Below are 21,488 nucleotides of genomic sequence, written 5' to 3'. Positions count from 1 at the left end.
GTTATAACATCAGCCAAGGCATTGATTAAATCTTACTGAGAAATTTATGAATTCCTATATACAAGCTTGTAACGTGTAAGCCTAATCTAGAGTTGCTGTAAGAAAATTGACCATCTCTGCCATTAAACAAGACATCTGCATTTGATAGCCAACATAATTTGTCATCCCCAGCAGTAAAAGAAATTTTATTTTGGAATAAATTTCTTGAGTTTCCAGTTCAACACGTTTTCCTCACTAGGTAACAGGCATAAGTGAGAGAATCATCCAGGAGATCTATTATACAACCATTTCATTGATCCATCTCAAGACCAGAAAGATGTCAGGCAACAACCTATACACCAGAAGCCCTTGTGTTAAATATTCCATCCAATGCCCAGCAGTTTTTGAAACACTTTGGCAAGCTAGTGGCTGTAAAGGCTGTTGAACATCTTCCTTATGTTCCCCAGTTGTAAATGTTTCAGACATAAAACAGTAGAATAGGGGAGGAAATCAAAACAGCAAACAAGATAAAGTTAAAGCCATGCTCATCTGCTAGTAAGCCCAAACCCTGTCTCTCTTGGCCCATTTTTGCAAAGTCATATTTATAAATATGACCCACCTCATTTCTAAATCACTGTAGTTCCACCATGTTCTGCTCAGACCATGTGTCATGTGGGAGACCCTGCTCGCTGCGCCGTTTGTCGTGCAGGGTGTCAGGCAGCCTGCGGGGTCTCTGGTCCCGCTCCCCACAAGAGAACGCAGGACATGGTGAGGCCAAAAAGGAACACCCACGGAGCCATAAGTAGGGGAGTCATATCACTATATCCTCTCTGGTGGCATCCGCCTCTCTGCAATCCGCTCTTGTTAGCTCAGCCACTACCTTCTTGCTAGCCCCCTTTTTCTGCTAGCGTAGCCATAGCAGTTATAGTAGTGGCCAACGGCTCACTGCTTACAGCCAACGGCCAACCAGCCACAGCTGATGGCCATCCAATCACAGTTGATGGCCATTTACTACCTGAGCCAGCACCCTTCCACGTGAGGCCGAGAGCCTGGAAACTGCTCTCTGGGGCTCTGTCCCCACACCATGATTCCAGCATCTTTCTGACACCACACTTTTCCCTTTGTCTAAAATGGTTCCCAAGCACAAGGGTTAGCCCCATAACAAATTCTGTAGAACAGCCTCTGTCACATTGAGTAGGACGATGGAAGCATTCTCAGGCCCTCATAAAATGTAGAGTGGGGAGAAGAGTATTATGAGGAATTGGAATTATTCCATTAGGGATGTTTTCAGGGTTTATTCTGTTAGGGATGTTTTCAAAAGCAACATGCTGACATTATTTTTACCTGTAAATCACTTTTTGTGCAAGGGGTTCAGTTTGAGATATCAATCACTGTGGAAGGAAATCAAAATTTATCTTTCACTACAATAAACGTAAATACATACAAAGCTTTCTAACCAAACTTATTGCAAAGTTATGTAATTAACTGTCATGATACTGCAGGAAGTCTACCAAATAGATGATCTATGTTATAAAATATTTGTAATAGTCCACTAAGATACATGATATGTGATTTGTAAATAAATGGTTTGCCTTTCTGGCAAATTAAGTGGGAATTGTGCAGACTTTGATAGTCACAGGACTTCTTCCAGGTATCTTCATCTGTAATTCATTCATCTGTAAAAAGCAAAAGGCTTGTTATTTTATGGGACAACTACCTACTCGGTATATATCCTGAGAACAAAGCAACAATGGACTGAATTGACTACATTTCCTCCTTTCATCTGAATATTTGGTCTCATATAAATATTTCAGTGCAAGGCCATCTCAGAGTTTTGTGTTTTGTTTTGTTTTAACTTTAATAAAGAAAACTTTATTCTTCATTTTTCTGCCATAGCTAATGAAATGTGGCTTTGGGCAATACCTCACCAAGAAAGGATAGGTCAACAATTTTTTGATAACTTAATGAAATACAGAGCCATTTTGACTACCTGTAACCATGACTCTCTACTTGGATTGGTTCCTTTTATTTCTCGTATGTTCGACTCACATTTCTCAAAATACTAAACACCTGATGAAAAGTCTCAAGCATCTTACCTCTTCTCTGTGTGGCACTGAGAGTGTAATTTTGAGGCTCAGGAACAATTACCAGCTTTCTCGTGTCCCACCTTATGACAGTCATCTGCACTGAGATCATAGTGGCCCAGGAATAATATTCTTCTGTGGAAAGCTATCATGTTATTAATAAACAACCGCTCTGCTGATAAATCAATATTTAGCTTCTTATAAGTATGGGAGTGTCATTCTCATTTCGTTCCTGGAAGGCCAAATGCTTGTAATATGGGTTTTGGACTAAAGAAAGTATAATTATAGTGATAGTAATGGAAGTATAAGGTTTTCTGAAATTTGTTCTTTTGCAATATTGTGAAAAGTTTCAAGTGTAGACAACCCAGTTTCCCTCAGACTATGTTTTCCCGAAAATAAGACCTAGCTGGACCATCAGCTCTAATGAGTCTTTTGGAGCAAAAATTAATATAAGACCCAGTATTACAATACATTGTATTATATTACATTGCCCAGTATATTATATTATATTATATTATATTATATTATATTATATTATATTATAATCATTATATTATATTATATTATATTATATTATATTATATTAATACCCGGTCTTATATTATATTAAAATAAGACCAGGTCTTACATTAATTTTTGCTCCAAAAGACACATTAGAGCTAATAGTCCGGCTAGGTCTTATTTTCGGGGAAACATGGGAATTGTTTCAGATATCCTAGTGTAGCTTCTGGGTTTTTTGGTAATTGAGTTGTATGCTCCCCTTTATGGAGAGCCATTATTGATTCCATATCAGTTGGAATGATGGCTACAGCAGAAAGATCAGATTCACCCTTCCTTGTTAAGTTCTGTTCTTGGGACCAACAGAATTCGTTTCTGCTGTCACTAGTCATTTAGCACATAGTGCCAATTTCATAAACATGATCTGCTGCATTCATTCTATGTTTTCTTTTAATATCTTCAGCCCTTTTTCTCCTCCACTTTCCTCCTTTCCCTTTTTATGATGCCTTCTTAAGAAATTGTCTCTTATTTTATGCCTTAAATCATTACACCTATAGATGGTTCCCAAGTAAGTGTTTCCATCCTAACTTCTCTAAGGAGTTTCCCACCCTTATTTCAACAGCCTACTGGACATCGTCACCAAGATTTTCTTCAAGCCCCTCAAATCCAACAGATCCAAAATCGAATACATCTTTGCCCCCTAAGTCAGGGTCTCTTCCAGACTGTCCCCCTCATCCCAATCACTAGGTATCAAACCCGGCCTTTATCTTTTACCCTTCCTTCTCTCTTGTTTTCTACAACCAGCTGCCCAGTTCTATTGATTCTGCCTGTGTGATCTGCCCATTCCACTCCTTTGTGCATCGCCGGAACCATGTTCCAGTTCTTCATTAGCCTATATCTGTGCTATAGCCCTCCTATCCTAAATGGTTTGCCCATCTCCTGCCTCTCTTACCCACAATCCATCCTATACACTACAAGCAGATCGCTTCCATTACTCTGATCCTCAGAAACCTGCTCCCACGGATCAAGTCCATGCACGACAGTTCAGCGTCTCTACCACTTTACCCAGGGCTACAGGTCAGTCCTTCCTTTCCCCTTTATACACTCTATGCTCTGCTCAAATCAAGCTATTGGTGATTGTTCCAGATGGGCTTTCCTGAGAAGCAGACTCCGAGGCAGAGTTCCGTGGCAGGATAAACATTAGGAGGCGCTTTCCCACAGCTATGGAAGGAGAGGGGAGAAAGCTGGATCAGGCAGAGGGAGATGAGCGTCCACCAGGGACCAGCAAAGGCAAAGCTTTTGGAGCTGGTCTGGCCCTGAGAGCTGTCCTGAGTGGGGGTGAGAAGACTGGGCCTTGATAACCCCACACTGATCCATCATTGGATGTAGGCTACTTTGAGGAGGGCAGTTTTCTTTACTAGAGGCAGTCCCCAAAAGGGTCAACAGTAGATGTCCATCTTCCAGCGGCATTCCCAACACACAGAGGAAAACCCTTTAAAATCCCTTTATTCCTCAAACTGGATCTGAACAGTGCTTCACAAATCCACCTGGGATCCCCATCTACCTTCATAATCCCCCCATGGGCACTTCTCCATAAGCTTGGAGCAGGCTGCTAGCTGTCTCTCAATGCCCCTTTCTAATCTTTTTCTTTAGTAATAATACCACCTCCTACTACATTTTCTAGTCTCCTTTGCAACCAGGTGTGGCTACATGACTAAGTTTTAACCAATGCCTGTGATAAAAAGTGATATATGCAACTGCCAGATTGGTATCCAGAGGAACGGGTAGGTCTCCTCCTTTCCTCCTGTTTTCTGGAAGGCAGAGTGATGGAAGCTGGAGAAGAAAATTTGTTCCATGAGGCAGAATCTGTCTGCTAAGGTTTACACAGCAAGAAGATGGTGGGTGTGAAGAGACACCATATCAGCTCTGGACTGCTCATGCAAGGGAGAAAAACTTCTCTCTTATTTAAGCCACTGGTATTTCAGTCTTTGTTATTTCAACTAAACTTGTACCTCTTACCTAGTTCAAGCTGCAACACTTTCCTCCCAATTTTCATACGTCCATAATTCACCAATTGTTCAGATACCAATTCAAATGCTCCCTCATCCAGAGTATTTTGTTGATATCTTCCTATACCCCTAAAGCAGGAAGTAGTATTTTTGTCTGTTGATCTTTCATAATAGTTTATCTGTGTTTCCTTTACCTAGTATGACATTTTCATCATAAGTGGTCATTCTTTCCCTATTTCTTAGCTCCTCCACAAGATTATAAATATCCTTTGGAGCCAAATCTGGATATCGTATTTTCTGACGTACCATATCTAGCAAAGATCTTTTATTTAGTAGATGATTGTATTACTTGTTGACTCAATGAAGTTCTTTTTAATATGGGATTGAAAATAGCATTCCTGTAATTTTTTTCTCATCGGTTTTGTAACAGAACACAATTTCACTCATCAGAGATAACAACAAAATCCCATTTCTTCTCTCCCTTAACATCCTGCAGATATTTCAAGCTGGTTAACGTATCCCCTCTGGAATATGTTAAGTGGAGTGTCACAGAAATAGATTTTCAGCCTTTTCCTGCTATTCTCTCTCTCTCTCTTCACATCTAACAAAAGGTTAGGATTTGCATTCAGAGAGTCAAGTTTTTACAGTACAGATCTTCTAAACATGGACACTCCCTGTCTCCTAGTGGTGGCCACAAGTAATTGTTCCAGCAGTACTGGTAGCAGACTCAGCACGTAAATGTGGGCAGCAAATGTTTCTCTCCAAGGATCTACTGTTTGTACCCCACTGCTCAATTGTTGTTGTTTTTTTCATATATGCTATGTTCTTTGTTCTCCTGGGTTCAGAAAAGGATCCAGAATTGGACTATCTGCTTCCTGTACATGGCCTCACTACTTAGTGCAATGGTGAGCTCAAGGAAGGTGTTAAACCTTTTCAACTTTGAATTTTTTTAACTGTGAAATGGGAACATAAGAGGGACAGTGAAATGATGTGATTAGAGCATGGACTCTGGAGCCTAAAATACCTGGGGTTTCATCCAAGCTCCACCACTCACGGGAGCTCCCACAGTCTCTGTGCATTCCTAGAAAATTGTGGAAGGATCAGGAAAGACTTTGTAAAGGTGACACTTGGGGATGCACAGGAATTTGATTGGAGCTCTGAAAGAAAGAGGAAGTCTTCCCAGCCAAGGAAACAAGCTGAGCCAAGGTCGAGAGGCTAGAAAGTACTTCTTCGCCCTAATGATCCGACTGCCACGTACATTTCTAGAGCCAGTAGATCATGGAACATGGTACAAGGACACACACACACACACACAAATGAGCAGGGGAATGGAAACACAGATCCTAAGAGAGACACATTTGTTGCCTACCTTTGTGGGCTCGCTCTGTGGTGGTGGGAAAAAACAAAATAAAGGTTCAAGAAATTGACAAAGTATTAATGGAGGTTATATTTTGGTGATTAGATTTATAGTGGTTTTAATTTTCTTTAAAGTTTTGGTTTTCAAATTTTCTCCAATAAACATGTAAATTTTCATTATTAATCAACCCCTCCCCCAATTTTTAAAAATTAACTTGTTTTTTTCCTACTGGATTTTTCAGCTTCTGCATTTCTTTGCTCAAGAACACTTTCTTTATTTCCCTGGATCCAGAAAACTATGTAGGGACCTCTGGATTAGCTGGATTGGCTGACTCATCTCTATATCCGATTGGCCTTGAGAGTCCAAGACTGAAAGACTGTTTTAAGATTTGTGCAAATCTAGTCAGGTACTTTTGGTTGCCAGGTAGCAGACATCTATAATCAACCACAGCACTCTCTCTGACTGATGGTCGACATGGCGTAGGAGCCAGGCTACCACTAAGCTGCCTCAGCGAGCATTGAGACCAGCCTCTGGGAGCACTGACGCATGAGCGTTAACAAAGCCTATTTGCCAGCTCAGGATTTGTTCTCCCACAATTGAGCACATCTGAATAAATTTAGCACACAAAGCATCACCAAAAGGCCATGATTTGAGTGAGGCTGCCTTGGATACTCGATGGTTTTCAGTGTCTGCTCCTCGTCCACACAAAATAACACTAAGTCAGCTTTGTAATGGCAACTCAGACGAATGCCTCCATGATTCTTCACGTGGCCACCGGCCTGGGAGCAAGGCTACATCTGCAAACCCACTGAAGCTATCAGACGATTCCAGGGGGCCCCACATGACAATGTCTCATTAATTTATGCAGGAGTGCCATACTAGGGGCCAGTAGACTTAATCCTCCACAAAGATACGTTCTGCCATGATCCACAGTGTTTTTAAAATATGAATTGGCTGCACCATTTTCAAAACAGGAAACACTATACCCAAATTTGGGTTTCTGGCTTCTCCAGAAAAATAAATAGAAAAAAGCGATGGAAGGGCCCAAGTTTCCACAACTATCGGCTGGAGCCAAACACAGAGTGTGTGCTCTCCATCTCAGCTCCGTCTCCTTCACCTCTCTTGTCTCCTGCACTGCGCTATTCTGCTCATTTGGGTAGTTGGCTTCTGTAGACATTAGGGTTTGTCACCCTTGCTTTCTAGCCATTTCACCGACATAGGAAAAGCAGCTTAAGCCTACCGATCCTGTCCATTCGCTATTTCTATGGGAGCGACAATGACTCTGCAAATCTGTGTTGCTGCAGAACAGAGGCCTCCGTGATGGCACTTACCATCCAAGTCACCCTTTTCTGTCTTCACCCTGAGACCTGGCCTGACGTAGCAAGGAGCTCTGCCGCAAGCTCATTTACCTCCTGAGGGCTGGAAGCTATTTCCAGCTCTGAAGACATCTGAAGAACTCTTGATATACTCCTGATCGTTTCGTTTAGGCTGAAGCTGTTGTTTTGTTTTGCCTTGCTTCGCCTTGTTTTTGGAGGACCGGTCAATTCACTCAGCTTATTTGGCTTTCAGGGATCATCACAGTCAGATAAATGTTCCACAAAGGGGGAGTCTGTGGGGTCACGAGTGCAGTGTTTGCAGCCACACCAGGGGAAGTGTGCGCGCTCAGGCAATCAGCTGGCAAAGGGGCAGCAGCAGATCTCAGTAGGACAGCTACCTTGAGGTAATGAGGGATCATGGCATTTCCTGTCTCTCCAGAAGTCACGTATGTGGCCTAGCACTTGTTCTAGTCAGGGAGCCAGACGTGCTGGTGAGCCTTTGAAAAGACTGAGGGATGGTAGGCAAGTTTCTCTCCAAAGCATAAGACAAACACTAACTGTAGTGGACCAGAAGTGCAGCTGCCCTTGGAAAAATGATTTTGACCCTTCATTAATTGAAGGACTTACTAAATGATGCTTTAAAAGTATTTATGGTTCTTAGCCACCCCTTCACTCCAGACTGAAATGAGCTAGGGATCTGTATGTTAAGAAAATATTCAAGATTTATAGGTATGGCCAAAAAGCCCTCTTTATTATCACAGACAGCTCCAAACATTTAAAACTGATCCACAATGAGCATGTCAGTAGGAAAATATCTAAAACGATAAGCTTCTGATGGATAGCCTTATAGGAATTATCTTCACACAAGCAAAGCAATCCAGATATCCGACGTAGAAAGTTAGACTGAACATTACAGGTTGTTCTTCCAAGACATCTATGAATGTACTTCTACCAAGCAAAATGAGCCCTGGTTAAACATAACGATGAGTGATCACCATATTACGTCCAACTGCACAGCCTTTTGCCCAAATGGCACCTCCTCTGTGAAACCCTTCTTGATATCAAGGACACGGATAGCATCTCTCTCTCCTCTCTTCTCCTGAGGCACCTAATACTTAGGTCTATTAGGACACTTATCATGTGGTATTTACATGTTGCATCTCACTCACAAGATTGAGAGCAAATGGTTGTGTCCTTGAGACCTGGCACAGTACTCTACGATTTTTATAGATCAAGTGTTTGTGAAAAGTAGGAAGGAAAAAAGAGGGAGATGGAAGGAAACACAGGGCAGATGGATCGTACACTTAGCACCACTTACCCCGAGGGGCTGAGCTCTTCTTCCTGGGCCTTGGCTCACATTGCTTTCTGTGCCTTGAATGTTTTTCCCACTTTATTAGATTAGTGAACTCTTCTCATCTATCAAGATAGTTCAAAACTCACTTCTTTTAGGAGGCCTTCCTGCATCCCTCTCCCACCTGCCCCACCTAAATTCTTTTTATTCCCATTCACAATTTCATTGATCACATTTATCACATGTATCTCCCTGCTAAACTGTGAGCAACTTTAGGCCTAGAATTTTCTTTTGTTCCTTAAATTCCTAGGAGTTGTTCCTGACATAGAGGCTTAATAAATATTTGTTGAATGAATAAGTTAATGGGTAGCAGTCCCTAACCTTTGCACATTAACCTAAAAGGTGCTTATCTTAAATTTTAAAAGTTACTTAGGAATTATATCATGAGCAAATGGATTATCTACTTAAATACTCACATCTAAGTTTTAACTCTAGCACTGCTCTTCTATTATCTAGGGAGTTTTTGGTTTCTGGGTCACCCTTCTCAGTCAGTTACCCAGGGAGCATAGAGTAGAACTCATTTTCAATGTCAACCTCAAAAAACAGAATGATTTAAAGGAAAACCTATCAGATAATTCTTTTAAAGTCAAACATAAATAATTCAAATATGCTTTCTTAGTTAAAGTATAAGATTCATGTTATTTTTACGTATTTCTACATTTCTTTTGTTACATGAAATGACACAGAAACCAACAAATTATGGTGAATGGAACATAAAATTTACATTGACATTATTCAGATCTGAGTAGAAAAGGCTCTTTGAGAAAAACTTCAACTTGAGTGACTGTGAGAGGATAAGACCGTTGAAGGCTAGAAAAATAAACAAGGCTGGGGTCACGAAAGGCAGGCAAAAGTTTAAGTCACAGTAAGTTTAGACTTTATCCCTATAGACCAGGGGTGTCCAAACTGCGGCCCCGCGGGTCAACTGCGGCCCGCGATCCACTTTTAATTGGCCCGCAGCAAATTCCGAAAATGTATTTAGTTTACTTAAATAAACCAGGTGAGGCAATACGTGCTTCACCTCGAGTGAGCGGCCTGGCTGTTTGTGTATTTTACCGCATATGGCCCTTGGTGAAAAACGTTGAAAAAAGTTTGGACACCCCTGCTCTGGACAATGAAGAGCCCTGCAAACTTTCATCAGAGGAATGATGCAGCCCGATTAGCCTGTGTCAGTGCAGTAGATGTGTGAGATACGTGTGGCTGTGATGCCCACCCACAGCATGGCAGTGAGGATGGACAGAGACATACTGGACGACATTCATGAAGAAGGATTATCATTGGATGACCAATTCTACATGAGGCGTTAGGAAATCTATTCCTTCAAATGTTTTCAATAACACAATTCGAATACCCAATAATTCTATTTTATTGACAGCTTGTCAATTTGGTACCAAGTCAAAAGTGTAGATGTTATTACTAGCCACCCTCTTTACACTCAGAAGCGACACTAAAGAAAAAAAATGATAATGGTTTGATTCTAAGGTGGAGGTTTTTTGTTGTTTTTGTTTTGTTTTGTTTGTTTTCTGACTTATAAGAAGCAAATCATTTCCAATACATCCAATGAAACTGAATCCTAATCAGGAATATAAATCAGAGATTTTATTTTGCTCCGTTGACTGCTTAAATTTTCAGGGAGCCTTTGATTGAGAGACCTGTGCTAAAACTCTTGGTGATATCAGGCGCATGGCCATTTATTCAACAATACAAGAGAATACAGAAAAAGAGTTTATGAAAAATGATCAAAGTATAAAGCTACAACATTTATGTTAACAAAAGTTTTAATACACACTTGACTAAAAGATGCATACAATGAGTACCGAACCTCCCTTCGTAGGCAGCCAACAAGATTATGAATGAATTTATTAACTTCAAACAAAACTTCAGGTTGTGCACTTAAAAAATTACAAACCATTTAAAAATGAAAATCAACAATGGAAGCAACAATGACTATAAAATATGATGGGATGACTTTAAAGAAAGGGTTCAAGTATTGTTTGTAAAGTTCTTCAGACACTAGTCTTTGAAAAGTTTGTGCATTGCCCATCTTTGCATAGTAAAAAAACAAAAACAAAAAATACACATACCACGTGGTGAAACTCCACAGCTCTATGTGATTCATGTTTCATAACATGCACCTATGTGTACTGCTCATTTATCTAATAGGAGTAGCTCGAGTTCGGTGGGCTCATGCAGTATCCCAGGTGAGCGATGAAGTTAGCGCACAGCTCATCCATGTGTCGTTACTCAATGCAGCAAAAGTATAGCGGGTGAAATGGGAACTTGTCATCACTTAACACTAACTCTTGTTGGGTAACATTAAACGGTGATATACTTGTGCTTTGAGCTCAAATTAATAAGAAGGAGTATTCACATTACAAAAATCAGCAAATGAATGGCAAGTGCAAGAGAAATGACAGCAAAGAGTTTGCAACTACATAACCTAATATCCAAAATAATTATAATCCACTGTTTACGATTGGTATGGTTGCATTATCGTTCATATTCATACACACATAGCTTAAAGCTCGTGTATTTTACATATACACACATAATTTAACATTGGAGCATAGGTTTGATTACCTATGAAAGTGCCAGTGTAACAAAAAGTTACATTGACATTTGCCATATATGTACATAATATTTGGGGACCACTGTGGTCTGATTTAAAACATAACATCGCACGTTTACAATGTTGTTTGTGAAATGCTCAAAAGTTAATTAATAAAGATTTAACTTGTTTTGTAACCACCATGGTTTTGTTTCTATTAAGTCACCTTGGTGCCTCTGGAAGAGCAATAAAATGTACATGGTGTGCTCAGCAGTGGCTTAGAATCCACTAGTGAGTAGGATCCAGCAACAGGGTAACGTAAATAATGCAGTGACAGGAAGTGATGCTGAGTAATCTGCGTTTCCTCCGGGCTGAAAGAGCTGCTGCCACCAGGTGAGGGATACAACTTGAGTCTTACACCTTGTGGAGAGCCTCGTTATTATAACATAAACATACAGCTAGTTCTAGAGAAAGACTGCATACCTGTGTAGCACCTAGTACTCAGAAAGCAGTAACAGGGTTAAGATGTTAGATTATGGTCTATTGTAGCATACAGAAATTAAGGTTTCTGCTCTACGACTGTGATACGTCCACAATGAAAGATATATGGGGGGAAACCCCACTGTTTTAAGCAGTACATTTTTAGGACATAATCCTTTCCAAAGTCAAAGCCAAAGTTGTGAGACTAGCGTCATAAATCTTGCTGAAAAGAACTGAACACTAAATCTAGCCACTGATTTGGTTGTCACAAAGTGAATAGTACAAGTGTCCTGTTTCTAAAAAGTGGACATTAGAAAAGCACGGGCTCTTTGGGGACCTTCAGGAAAGCTCGTCTCTAGAGGGATGCTCACTGAATGGATCGTGTACAAGTTTTTACGTTCCAAACAAAGCGAGGACCAAATTTCTTTATTAACATACATGATTCACACTTGAAAGGAATCGATCATGACCATGTTCATGGAAGAAGAAACCTCAGTGAAAGTGAAATAAACTCAGAGGGACTTGGGAAGCCAAATTACACCTGCAAATCTGCCTGGAGGGAAAAGAAGGTGACTTTGTATCTAGCAGAATCCCAGTGTATTCCACGGCAACATTCCACAGACCAGCAACACACTGAGGGCCAAACGAGGTTTGCTAAAAACACAACACACAGAATTAGAGACTATTACAACAGTGTTCACAAGAAGGTAATTGCTGTTTCTGTCTCCATGACCAATTTTACAGTGGGGTTCTACCATATTTTTTTTGAGGCAGGAAGATGAAGCACGAATGACATATTGACAATAATAGATATGAATACAATGGAAAGCTCAACTTTTTTTCTAAGCTTTCAACATTGAAAAAAAATTTTGATTTAAGGCTTTAAGTTTATCCTCCTTTCACATTAAAGACAGGGAAAGAAAATTGTCAAAACCAAAAACTAAAATCATGAGCTTGGCACTTCTGTGATTAATTTGAGAGGGTGTCTACTTTCTTACATTATATACATACGTCTATAATGACATCAAAAAAATTTAGAGACTTATCAGTACATATATTTGCACTTACATCATTTTTGTGTTTTTAACATGGGTTATTTTGTTGTTTTGTGTCCCCCCCTCCACCTTGTTTATTTTTTGGTTTCGAGCATTTCATTTTTAAATTGAACGTGTTTTGTGCAGCGACTCCCTTCATCTATGGCTACATGTCTTTTTTAAGCAAGCCCAACAATCATTGAACATGTTACAAGAGAGAAGAACAGAGACAGAAAACGAAATAGAGACAAGAAACCAAATGGATGGGGAGCAAACAAACTCAAGTTTACAGAGAACCTTTACAAGAAAAATATTTCAATACAGACAAGTGAAAATGATGTGTCAAAATCTCTTATTTCCATATTTACATTTATAAAAGGACTATACAATAGCATCATCGCTCAGATTCCAGCTCCCATTTCCAAAGGATGCTCGGTCCAGGAGAAAAGACAATGGGAAAGTGAATCAACAAGAGCAGGGATCTCTGGAGTTCCTCGTGGCCTGGTCTAGTCCAGGAGGTGGGGGCCAGGCAGCTTCCTTGCATTCATCTGTCATCGTCATCTTAGGAATTCAATTGTAGGTTTTGCTGCGGATTGGCTTGCTAGCTGCTTGTTGTATATATGCCATGCAGATTTTACCCTTTCGAAAATTAGATCTTCATGCCACTGGAGTGTGTCATTGGTAGGAAAAGGAAAAAAAAAAAAAAAAAAAGAAAACCATGCCAAATCATTGAGAAGGTATTAAGTGCCAGCACGCTGAGGAAGGGGAAAAAAATATCATTTGCTATTTTAATGGTTCTTTTATTGCACTTAATTTTTGTTGTTGTTCCTTCTTCCTTTAGTTAGGAAAAGAAAAAAAAGATTCTGAAATAGTTCTTTTTATAACATTGTCTTTTGCCGCTTTTTTTTTGACGTGTGGTGGGAGGAGTTCTTTGAAATTATTTCCAAAAAGGACAGTTTTCTTTGACCTCATCCCTATCACCCCAACTTTAGTTCTGTCGTCATCACCACTCAGTGTTCTGGTTTACGGATTTAATAGTTCTGGCAACGTTGCTACAAGTATGTCATACCCAGGTCCAACAGCAAGAGGCACCGTTTCTCCAGTGCGGCGGGTTCAGATGGGGCCTTGTTGACTAGGATCGAACCTCCTCTTCTTGACATTTCTTCCAGAGTGCGTCAAAAGAAGATGGAAGCAGAGGAGGAAAATATCCACAATATTAATCAGATCATGATGAGAAAAGGGTGATGATAATGACAACAACACTAGTTCCAGAGCAAAGTAATCAACTCACACTGAGGCAGGTTTCCCAAAATAGCTTGAAATCGAAACACACACGAGCTCACACTTGTGAAGGTCGTGACAGCATCTCCACTAGACTATACCCATTCAAGACCAAAAGAAGCTTCAAGTTGTTCATGTTAAATCACTAGAAGCCTCAGCAGCCCAATGTGTCTCTTATTTCAGATGTAATTGACATGGCTAATTGTAAGGAGATGAAAATTTTTATAGGGAGCGGGCTGTTAGAACTAAGAAAAACTTTGAAGGACTTGTAGCTGCTTCCTTGCAAGACTGAGACTTCTGTATCAGTGGATCAGCCTTTGCCAAGATGGCAGAAAGCCTTGTTGTACTCAGTTATCTTGCTGCCTTGGGTGTGTGAGCTCTTACCCCACGATGGAACTAGCATTTTTCATGTCTAGAAAGTTGAAAACCAGAGTGCACAGGAAGACGGTACACTCCGAGGAGAATGGACACAGGCTCAGGTTAGTTAAGCAAATGCAGCAGATTAGCTTAGTTGAAAGAAGCAAGTTAAAATGCCTTGCTCACAGTGTCCAGTCTCCTAAACAGTGGTTCCTATGTTTAAAAAAGAGAAAAGAAAGAACCAGCAAGACACTTGTACAAGGCAACAACAAAAGTTGGTTGCAACCTCCCCATGGTCTGGCTTCATGTGGGGCATCAAGCAAGGGGGCTCATGCATTTGATCTGCACACTGGGCGGGTGCAATGCTGCTGCCACCAAGGCATCATGCAAAACTGGAGACCGAGGCGTCCCCAGGAGCCCTCATTCCCCTGCCCGCTCACTCAGGGCCAGCTGGATACCCTTACAGCCCTAAGTACCAAAAGGATTATAGTATATTTCTGCTCCCCCCTACATAATTCAAAATAAAAACAATACCAAAATTCAAAATATTTTAAAGGCATCCTGCAAAGTCCTTATTTTTCCCAAGATGACCACTTTGATGCTTCTCTTTTGAAATACCAAATATAAACATTTTTCAAGACACACTCCCTTTTCATTTTAAAAATTTTCATTAAAATATCTTCATTAATGGCCTAAGCATGTGGCTCACTGGCCCAGCAGGAAAACCACTGCAGCACAACCTATTTGCAACAGTGGCACTTCCTGTTCTTGCCCATTCTCCCACAAACCCTCCTTTGAGTCAACGTTTTTGAAAGCAGGCATGGCTGATGCTGTCTCAGAAACACAGATGAGACCAAAAGGGACTTCTCCCATAATGTACCTGTCACTGAGTTTGCTTCAGAGCACAAGATCTGCGTATGCTACCCACGCTCATATCCTTGAAAGTAGACACATAAAGAACCACACTTCCCATGAGTCAGGTAGGGAATAACAGGGACAGCTTGACCTTGTGAAATGACGCTGAAGGACTATGGACCCCAACCCTTTTAGCTCTGTATTACTGGACATCAAGAGAAATGTTAAACTAATGTCTCCTCAATTGAAAGAAACGTAGAGGAAAGATCATGCCAGCTAGCACTGTGCATGTAAATGACTAGACTGCCCACATCTAAATTCTTTTACTCAAATTCAAGGAATATCAGGTAAATAGCTGTGGCCAACATGATCACTGCAATCCCATTCATTTTTAAATAGAGATATGAAATTCCATTTCAGCCTGGCATACAGGTAACCTCCAGGTTCCAAAAGTTTGTGCTCCTTTTAAAAGTCAGTTTTTGAAGCTTAGATCGCATTTTTTTTTATAGAAACAATGTTATAGAGGGTGACTGGGTTCCCAGGCCAGACTCCCCTGTAGAACCATGTATTTCTATGGGAAAATGGACTCTGAATCCCAATGGGAATTCCAGGTCCGTATTTCCTCCACTAATGCAGAGGGGGAAGGGGAAGCCCTGAGATGAGGACAAAGAGGGACTCTCCTGTGGCAGGCGGGTGTGAGGGCTCCCCACGTACCAACTGTAAAACCACTATGGGCTGTATGTTGAGAACTGCCTGTCCTGAATTTGCTATGTGAAAAAAGTCTTTTTTAAATCAATCTTCATGCAAAAGCACAACTATCATGGGTAGACGCTTGCTATCCTCCTTCCACAACTATTTCACCTGAATATCCTCTGCTCACAAGGATTTGAAGACAATTAACTTTCTCATCATAAGGTATTTCTGGATTGTTATAAAATATTAGCACAGTCCATAAACCTTGCATTGACCCAGTTTCATCAATTTTTACTACTTTTGAAAAACCTGTACTTCTGTTCACTATATTATACACAGACATATATACAACTCTACAAAATTAAAACAAAGCTCTTCAGGTAACAATAGCCATTCCAGATTGTAAAGCCTTTAGATCTTTCAAGGGTATATATTTATCCACTGCTATCACCTCCCTATCTTTCCACAATGAATCCCACCCGCCCACCAAGAACCCCTTGCCCAACACCTCCTAGGCCACCTCAGACTGAGCTCCCTTTCCCAGAGGGTCGAGTCAGGGAGCTGACCTGGGTCTTCCTAGCCAGCCTGGCACTACTACCACCTGCGTGATCTGAGTGAGAAAATGCCTAACGCAGGAGTGGCTGGCACTAGCGGAACCAGGCTCCTTCCTTCGCATGAGGGTATGGTCATGGAACTCAGACAAGCAGTAGTCTGCTTATCTTCCTCACTGAAAGACTAGCTAACATTGATTCCATTTTCTAATTCTATAAAAACCAAAGGCAAAAAAATAATAATAATTAAAGACTTTTAGTCTTTTGAGAAAATGTAACTACCAATGTCAGGTTCCTTTCAAATTTCATCCAACTTGACAACAATTCAGTTAACTTTCCTTGTGATAACCCAGATAGGGTCCTTTGAATGTTCATTTATGTGAGTACCTAAATAGCCCTTTCTTTAGCGTGGCCAATGAAACAGAACGTGGGCTAAACAGAAATGCTGACAGTCACAGTGAGACTCAGTAAGAACGCATGACCCAAGTAAGTCCTCCCAGAGAAGAAATCACATATGATAATTACAAGTGTACTACATCAACACCTCTAATGTCAAGAACAGCTCTGCCAGGCCATTGAACCCCACAGAGGGAGCAACTAGTGGGACAGGGGGACATGGTGCGTAGGTCCCACAGACTGAGACATTGTAATGTGGTTGGAAGAGCTCAATACTCATCCCGAAGTCTTGTGATTTGAATTGTGAACAAACTATGTCACTACTACCTTCAAGTTTTTTTTCCCCCTAGAATTTCTCTTTCTATCACCACCACCTATGATGTTCAGATACTTTATGTGCACGTAAATGATTATATTGCTCACATCTAATTTCCTGTATTCAAAGTTAAGGAATGTCAGATAAAAAATCATGTCCAAAGTAATAACAGTAATTCTGTTCATTTTGATACGGAGATTTGGAATTGTCTTTTCATCTACTTGTCATCTTTCCTGTTTTAGGGAAGATGCTACTAAAATGATCCTTCATCTATACGATTTTTTCCAATGTCTAGTAAAAGCAACAGCTCGAATGATCTAATCAAGTAGCATTATTATTCAACATTGGATAGAGGCTCTGAGTCCCCATGAGTCAACCAGGACAGAGGTTTGCAATCCTCTGTACCACAGTTCATAGCTTTATTCTGTGTGTATAGGTGATGGAGAGGAAAAGGAGCATGAGGTGAGCGTAAATAAATGCAGATGGGGGAAAAGTTGGACAAATTGGTATGTCAATAGCCTGTGTTCATTTTCCACAATATTTCTCAGAGAAAAATCCTAAGACATTAAAGACTGAGAACCCATAGGCTAAATCTTCCCTTAGCATCTTTGTACTTTTGGAGTATGGGATTAACTGAAGTTACTAAAGTATATCTACCACATTACCCAATACATCAGAATATGTTAAATAAAACAACATACCGAATATTTTTTTTTTCTTTTCAGGAATTCTACAACTTTTACACAAAAGTCTCATTTGCATTAAGCAAAGCTTTCAGACTGTACTATTCTGCTAAAAAAGATCTAAGTTTATATTATTTTTATCACAATAATCTTAATAAACCTTTATCATTTTACACACACAAAGGTGCACACATTCACATATGCACATTCACTTACACACTCATCCTTTTACCACCTATTTCAGAGGAGATGCAGCTTTAAAAAATCTATAAAGAATGGCAGACAATGTTAGGGGTCAAAGCGTAGCTATATTTTTCATTTATACTTGACCAGATCACGTATGGTATGATACTTCTTCCACAGGTAAATTACTCAAAGTATTACCCTTAAAGAAATTTGACATTAGGAAAGACCAATACTTCCCCTGAGCAGTTAATACATTTTTCCTTTAATCTAAAAGTATACGTGTCCTCAAATTCTTCCAGCTACTTTGCTAATGTCTCTACTAGTAATAAAAACCTGGTTTCAGGTGAGATTTCCAAAAAAAGGTAGTGAGAGCAATCATTTTTACAAACTGTTTTCAACTTCTGATTCTAAAGGAACCTATTTTGTATTCACCTTGAACTCAATGAGAAACTCAAAGGCTTTCAGTTCGACTAGCAAGCAAATAATTATACTTCCAAATCATTTTTAGATTAATCATTTCCAAAATTGCCCAAGCAGTGGGAAAACCTAAACCGTATCAGTCTGCACCCAAAGTCTTTTATTGCAAAGTAGAAGCCATTACTTAACATTTACTACTATAAACCACACAGCTACTATTCAAATCTAAAGCAAATGCAGATCTTCCTGTAGCAACCAAGAGTCAGCACAAGAGCAGCAGTGTCTCCAAATTTAAGCGCTTAAAGTTATTTCACTTCTTCACTTTTTTTTTTTTTTTTTTTGCTTGTTTCAGGGCATAAAAATATTTACTTCGCGTGGCTGCCTGCCTTTCTGCAATGTTTTTATTTCTTAGGGTCACAGGGCATAGGAAGGGGCACTGACTTAGCAGCACACATGCCCTGCAGCAATCCGCACTGGGTGCTTAGCGGATGCTGTTTCTCATCTCATTAAGTGTCCATCTCCATCCCCCTCCCCACTTTTTTATTCCTGTTCTTCTGATGATTAGACCTCTCTCAGATAGAAGTAATCTGTACAGGGCCTAATCCACTTATATACACAGTGACAAAGGCTTGTCCATTCTTCCCCAAAGAAACATGCAATTCAAGCTGTGAGCTAGGCCAGGCCGCTGTTTTGAGGTCCTGCTACCGAGTAGTACTCTTGTCTCCAAATGTTGAAATGGAAAAGTTGGCATTGCATGTGGCTGGGTGGCAAAGATGTGCAGTAGACTGTTTTCCAAACCTTTAAAACGGAGGCTTCCTAATACCAAAGAGGCACGAGGCTGGGCATGAGCCAAATTTCTTTTCCTTGAGGCATATTTATGAAAAAGTTCAAGGGGGCTTACTATAAAATAATAACAGATCAAGGAACTACCATAATACGCAATGGCTTGTTTGCGGTAATGAAGCACTAAGAACATTTTTGTTTGACTCAGGCCAGTCCAAACAAAAATAGTTCCATTTTATTAGGTGCCTCATGAGTTACTCATCATATGGGCAATGACTTGTTAACATTATGACGAGAAATTCAAATGTAAGTTGCCCATTTTGTGTTTGTGTATTTGAAAACACACTGATGCTAAAACTACTGTTTCACTAAATGAGTTCAAGTTTATAAACATTTCTGTAGAAAAGTAGTATTTGATGACAACTTTCCAAGTTGAAACCACTCCAAAACTTGTAGGCTTACTCATTAAATCTTAATATAACAAAATTAGCAGAAAATGTTAAATTTATTTAAATCACCTTTCGGTTTTTCTTTCACAATTAGTTTTCTAATAATAATATTTTATCTGGTTTAAATAAACTGAATTCAAGATTCCAAATATAAAATAGACTAAACTTCATAATTAAGGCAATTATTCAGACAACTCAGGTCAAAAACTTTCTGAGTAACCAGATGGAGGAGGCCAAGTGGGTTTGAACTTAGATAATGGTCTTATTTCCCACTTCAATTTGTTTCTACAGATATGGTTGAAATTTAATTTATCACAAGGAATATTTGGCAAAGGAGGTCTTATTTACAAATCATAAAAATCAAGTCACTGCAGCATGAAAAGCCATAAAAAGCATTTATCCAATGAACCTGAGGTATGGAAACATCCAAACTGCATAAAATTAGGTTTAAAAATTTTGATCATAATTAAGGATTATTTGTGATGATCTGGCATGTCTATTTAAACAAACTTAGTTCGGTGATCAACATATAATCCAAACTAAAAGGTTACTATGAAAACACACCAGGCCTACCAGTTATGTCAATATTAGCAGTTAATTAGAAAATATTAAGTATCACAAAGCCACAGATTTCAAATTCCAATATGAAAGTAATTCAGTTGGTTAGGGAATTAATGAAAATATTTCTTAAAGTCTGTTTTTATAAAATAATGAAGCTTTTCAAATCACAAAGCTATATATGATATGTTATACGTGAAAAATAATGAACAAATGGTTACTTAGGTTGTGAAAATTTCAAAATGTCAATGGCACATAAACCAGTTATAACAGATACAAGGAATTTATATCCACTCTTTCCAACTACAGAGTTTCCTCGATTATCTGTATATAAATAAATGTATCCCAGAATGCTGGCTCCTAAAAGATGGAATACCTTCCATTAAAGAACTTCTGCTTTGTTCTCCTTAAAATGGTGCATGTGAATCCCTTCTACATTTCATGTTTTCCCACTTGCCTGAAGATGACATTTGAGTTTCCATGTTTCTTCTTTTCTGACCCATTCTGAATAAAAATGTTTATTTTTAGCAGTTTTACTCTTAAAACTTGTAGCAGGAACTCAAAACTTGGTTATGTAAGCAGAAAAGAGAAGTGCCAGAGCCACTGAGAAGAAGACATGCGGCGTCGCTTACTTAAATCCCCATCCTGTGCCCCCAAGGACAATAGCTGCTACCAGGATGGCACCAGCGATGGAGCCTATTATCAGATTGGTGGCACTAGGACCTGTGACAAAGGATCGTGGGAAGAAAGTCATATGAGCCAACCACTTTCGTTACCACAAGGGAAAGGCAGTTAAGCGGTTTCTGGAAGTAAATACCCTGCATAAAAAGTTGCTAAACACGTAAGACGTCTTTATTACTTAACCTAATTGCACTTTCAATGTTATGGATAGCTACTGTTTGGATTTGAATGCCTTTAAATTGAAAGCTTCTGCACCATTGGCAATTAAGTTCTATTAAATTCACCTTTCACAGAATTTGAAGCAAATATGCCCAATTGCTGTCATTGCCCGTCTTTCTTCTCCTCCCCTTTCCCAGTACCATGAGTCAAACAAGTAAAAGAGCACATAAAGAACATGACTGCATTAGAATTAGCTCAATCTGACTGGCAAAAGAGGGCATGAAAAAAGGGAAAAATACTCCACTAAAGTGTTCTTTCAAGCAGTACACAAAGTTGTCTGAATGCTACATTTTTTAGCCCCCACTGGGAGACAGCTAAAATTCACAAGCCAGAAGGAGGTTACCAATAGAAATCTGACTTTGAAGCTTGTGCTCAAAGTTATATTTCTTTACTGTACAGACCCATAC

At 39.7% G+C, this 21,488-nt stretch overlaps 1 protein-coding gene across 4 annotated transcripts in view; it reads right to left on the bottom strand.

The window, feature by feature from the left end:
• Nucleotides 1-1,632: 1,632 nt before the first annotated feature.
• ADAM23 (ADAM metallopeptidase domain 23) overlaps nt 1,633-21,488 on the bottom strand; it is a 155,641-nt gene continuing 135,785 nt past the window's right edge. Inside the window, exons 25-26 of one of the 4 annotated variants that reach the window (XM_019726899.3) lie at nt 20,814-20,904; nt 10,172-13,818 (exon numbers count right to left, since the gene is read on the bottom strand). In XM_019726899.3, coding sequence (XP_019582458.2) covers nt 13,770-13,818; nt 20,814-20,904 — 140 coding nt within the window. In that variant the 3' untranslated portion in view covers nt 10,172-13,769. Of the gene's footprint in view, nt 1,656-10,171; nt 13,819-20,813; nt 20,905-21,488 lie in introns of those variants that run through there. The other 3 variants (XM_074340983.2, XM_019726901.3, XM_019726900.3) reach the window with 3 other exon arrangements.

This window comes from Rhinolophus sinicus, chromosome 17, assembly GCF_057876585.1.
Source record: "Rhinolophus sinicus isolate RSI-liver-muscle chromosome 17, RSI-T2T, whole genome shotgun sequence".
Lineage (NCBI taxonomy): Eukaryota > Metazoa > Chordata > Mammalia > Chiroptera > Rhinolophidae > Rhinolophus > Rhinolophus sinicus.
The sequence above is the reverse complement of the archived record's forward strand: the minus strand, read 5'-3'. Positions and strand labels throughout refer to the sequence as shown.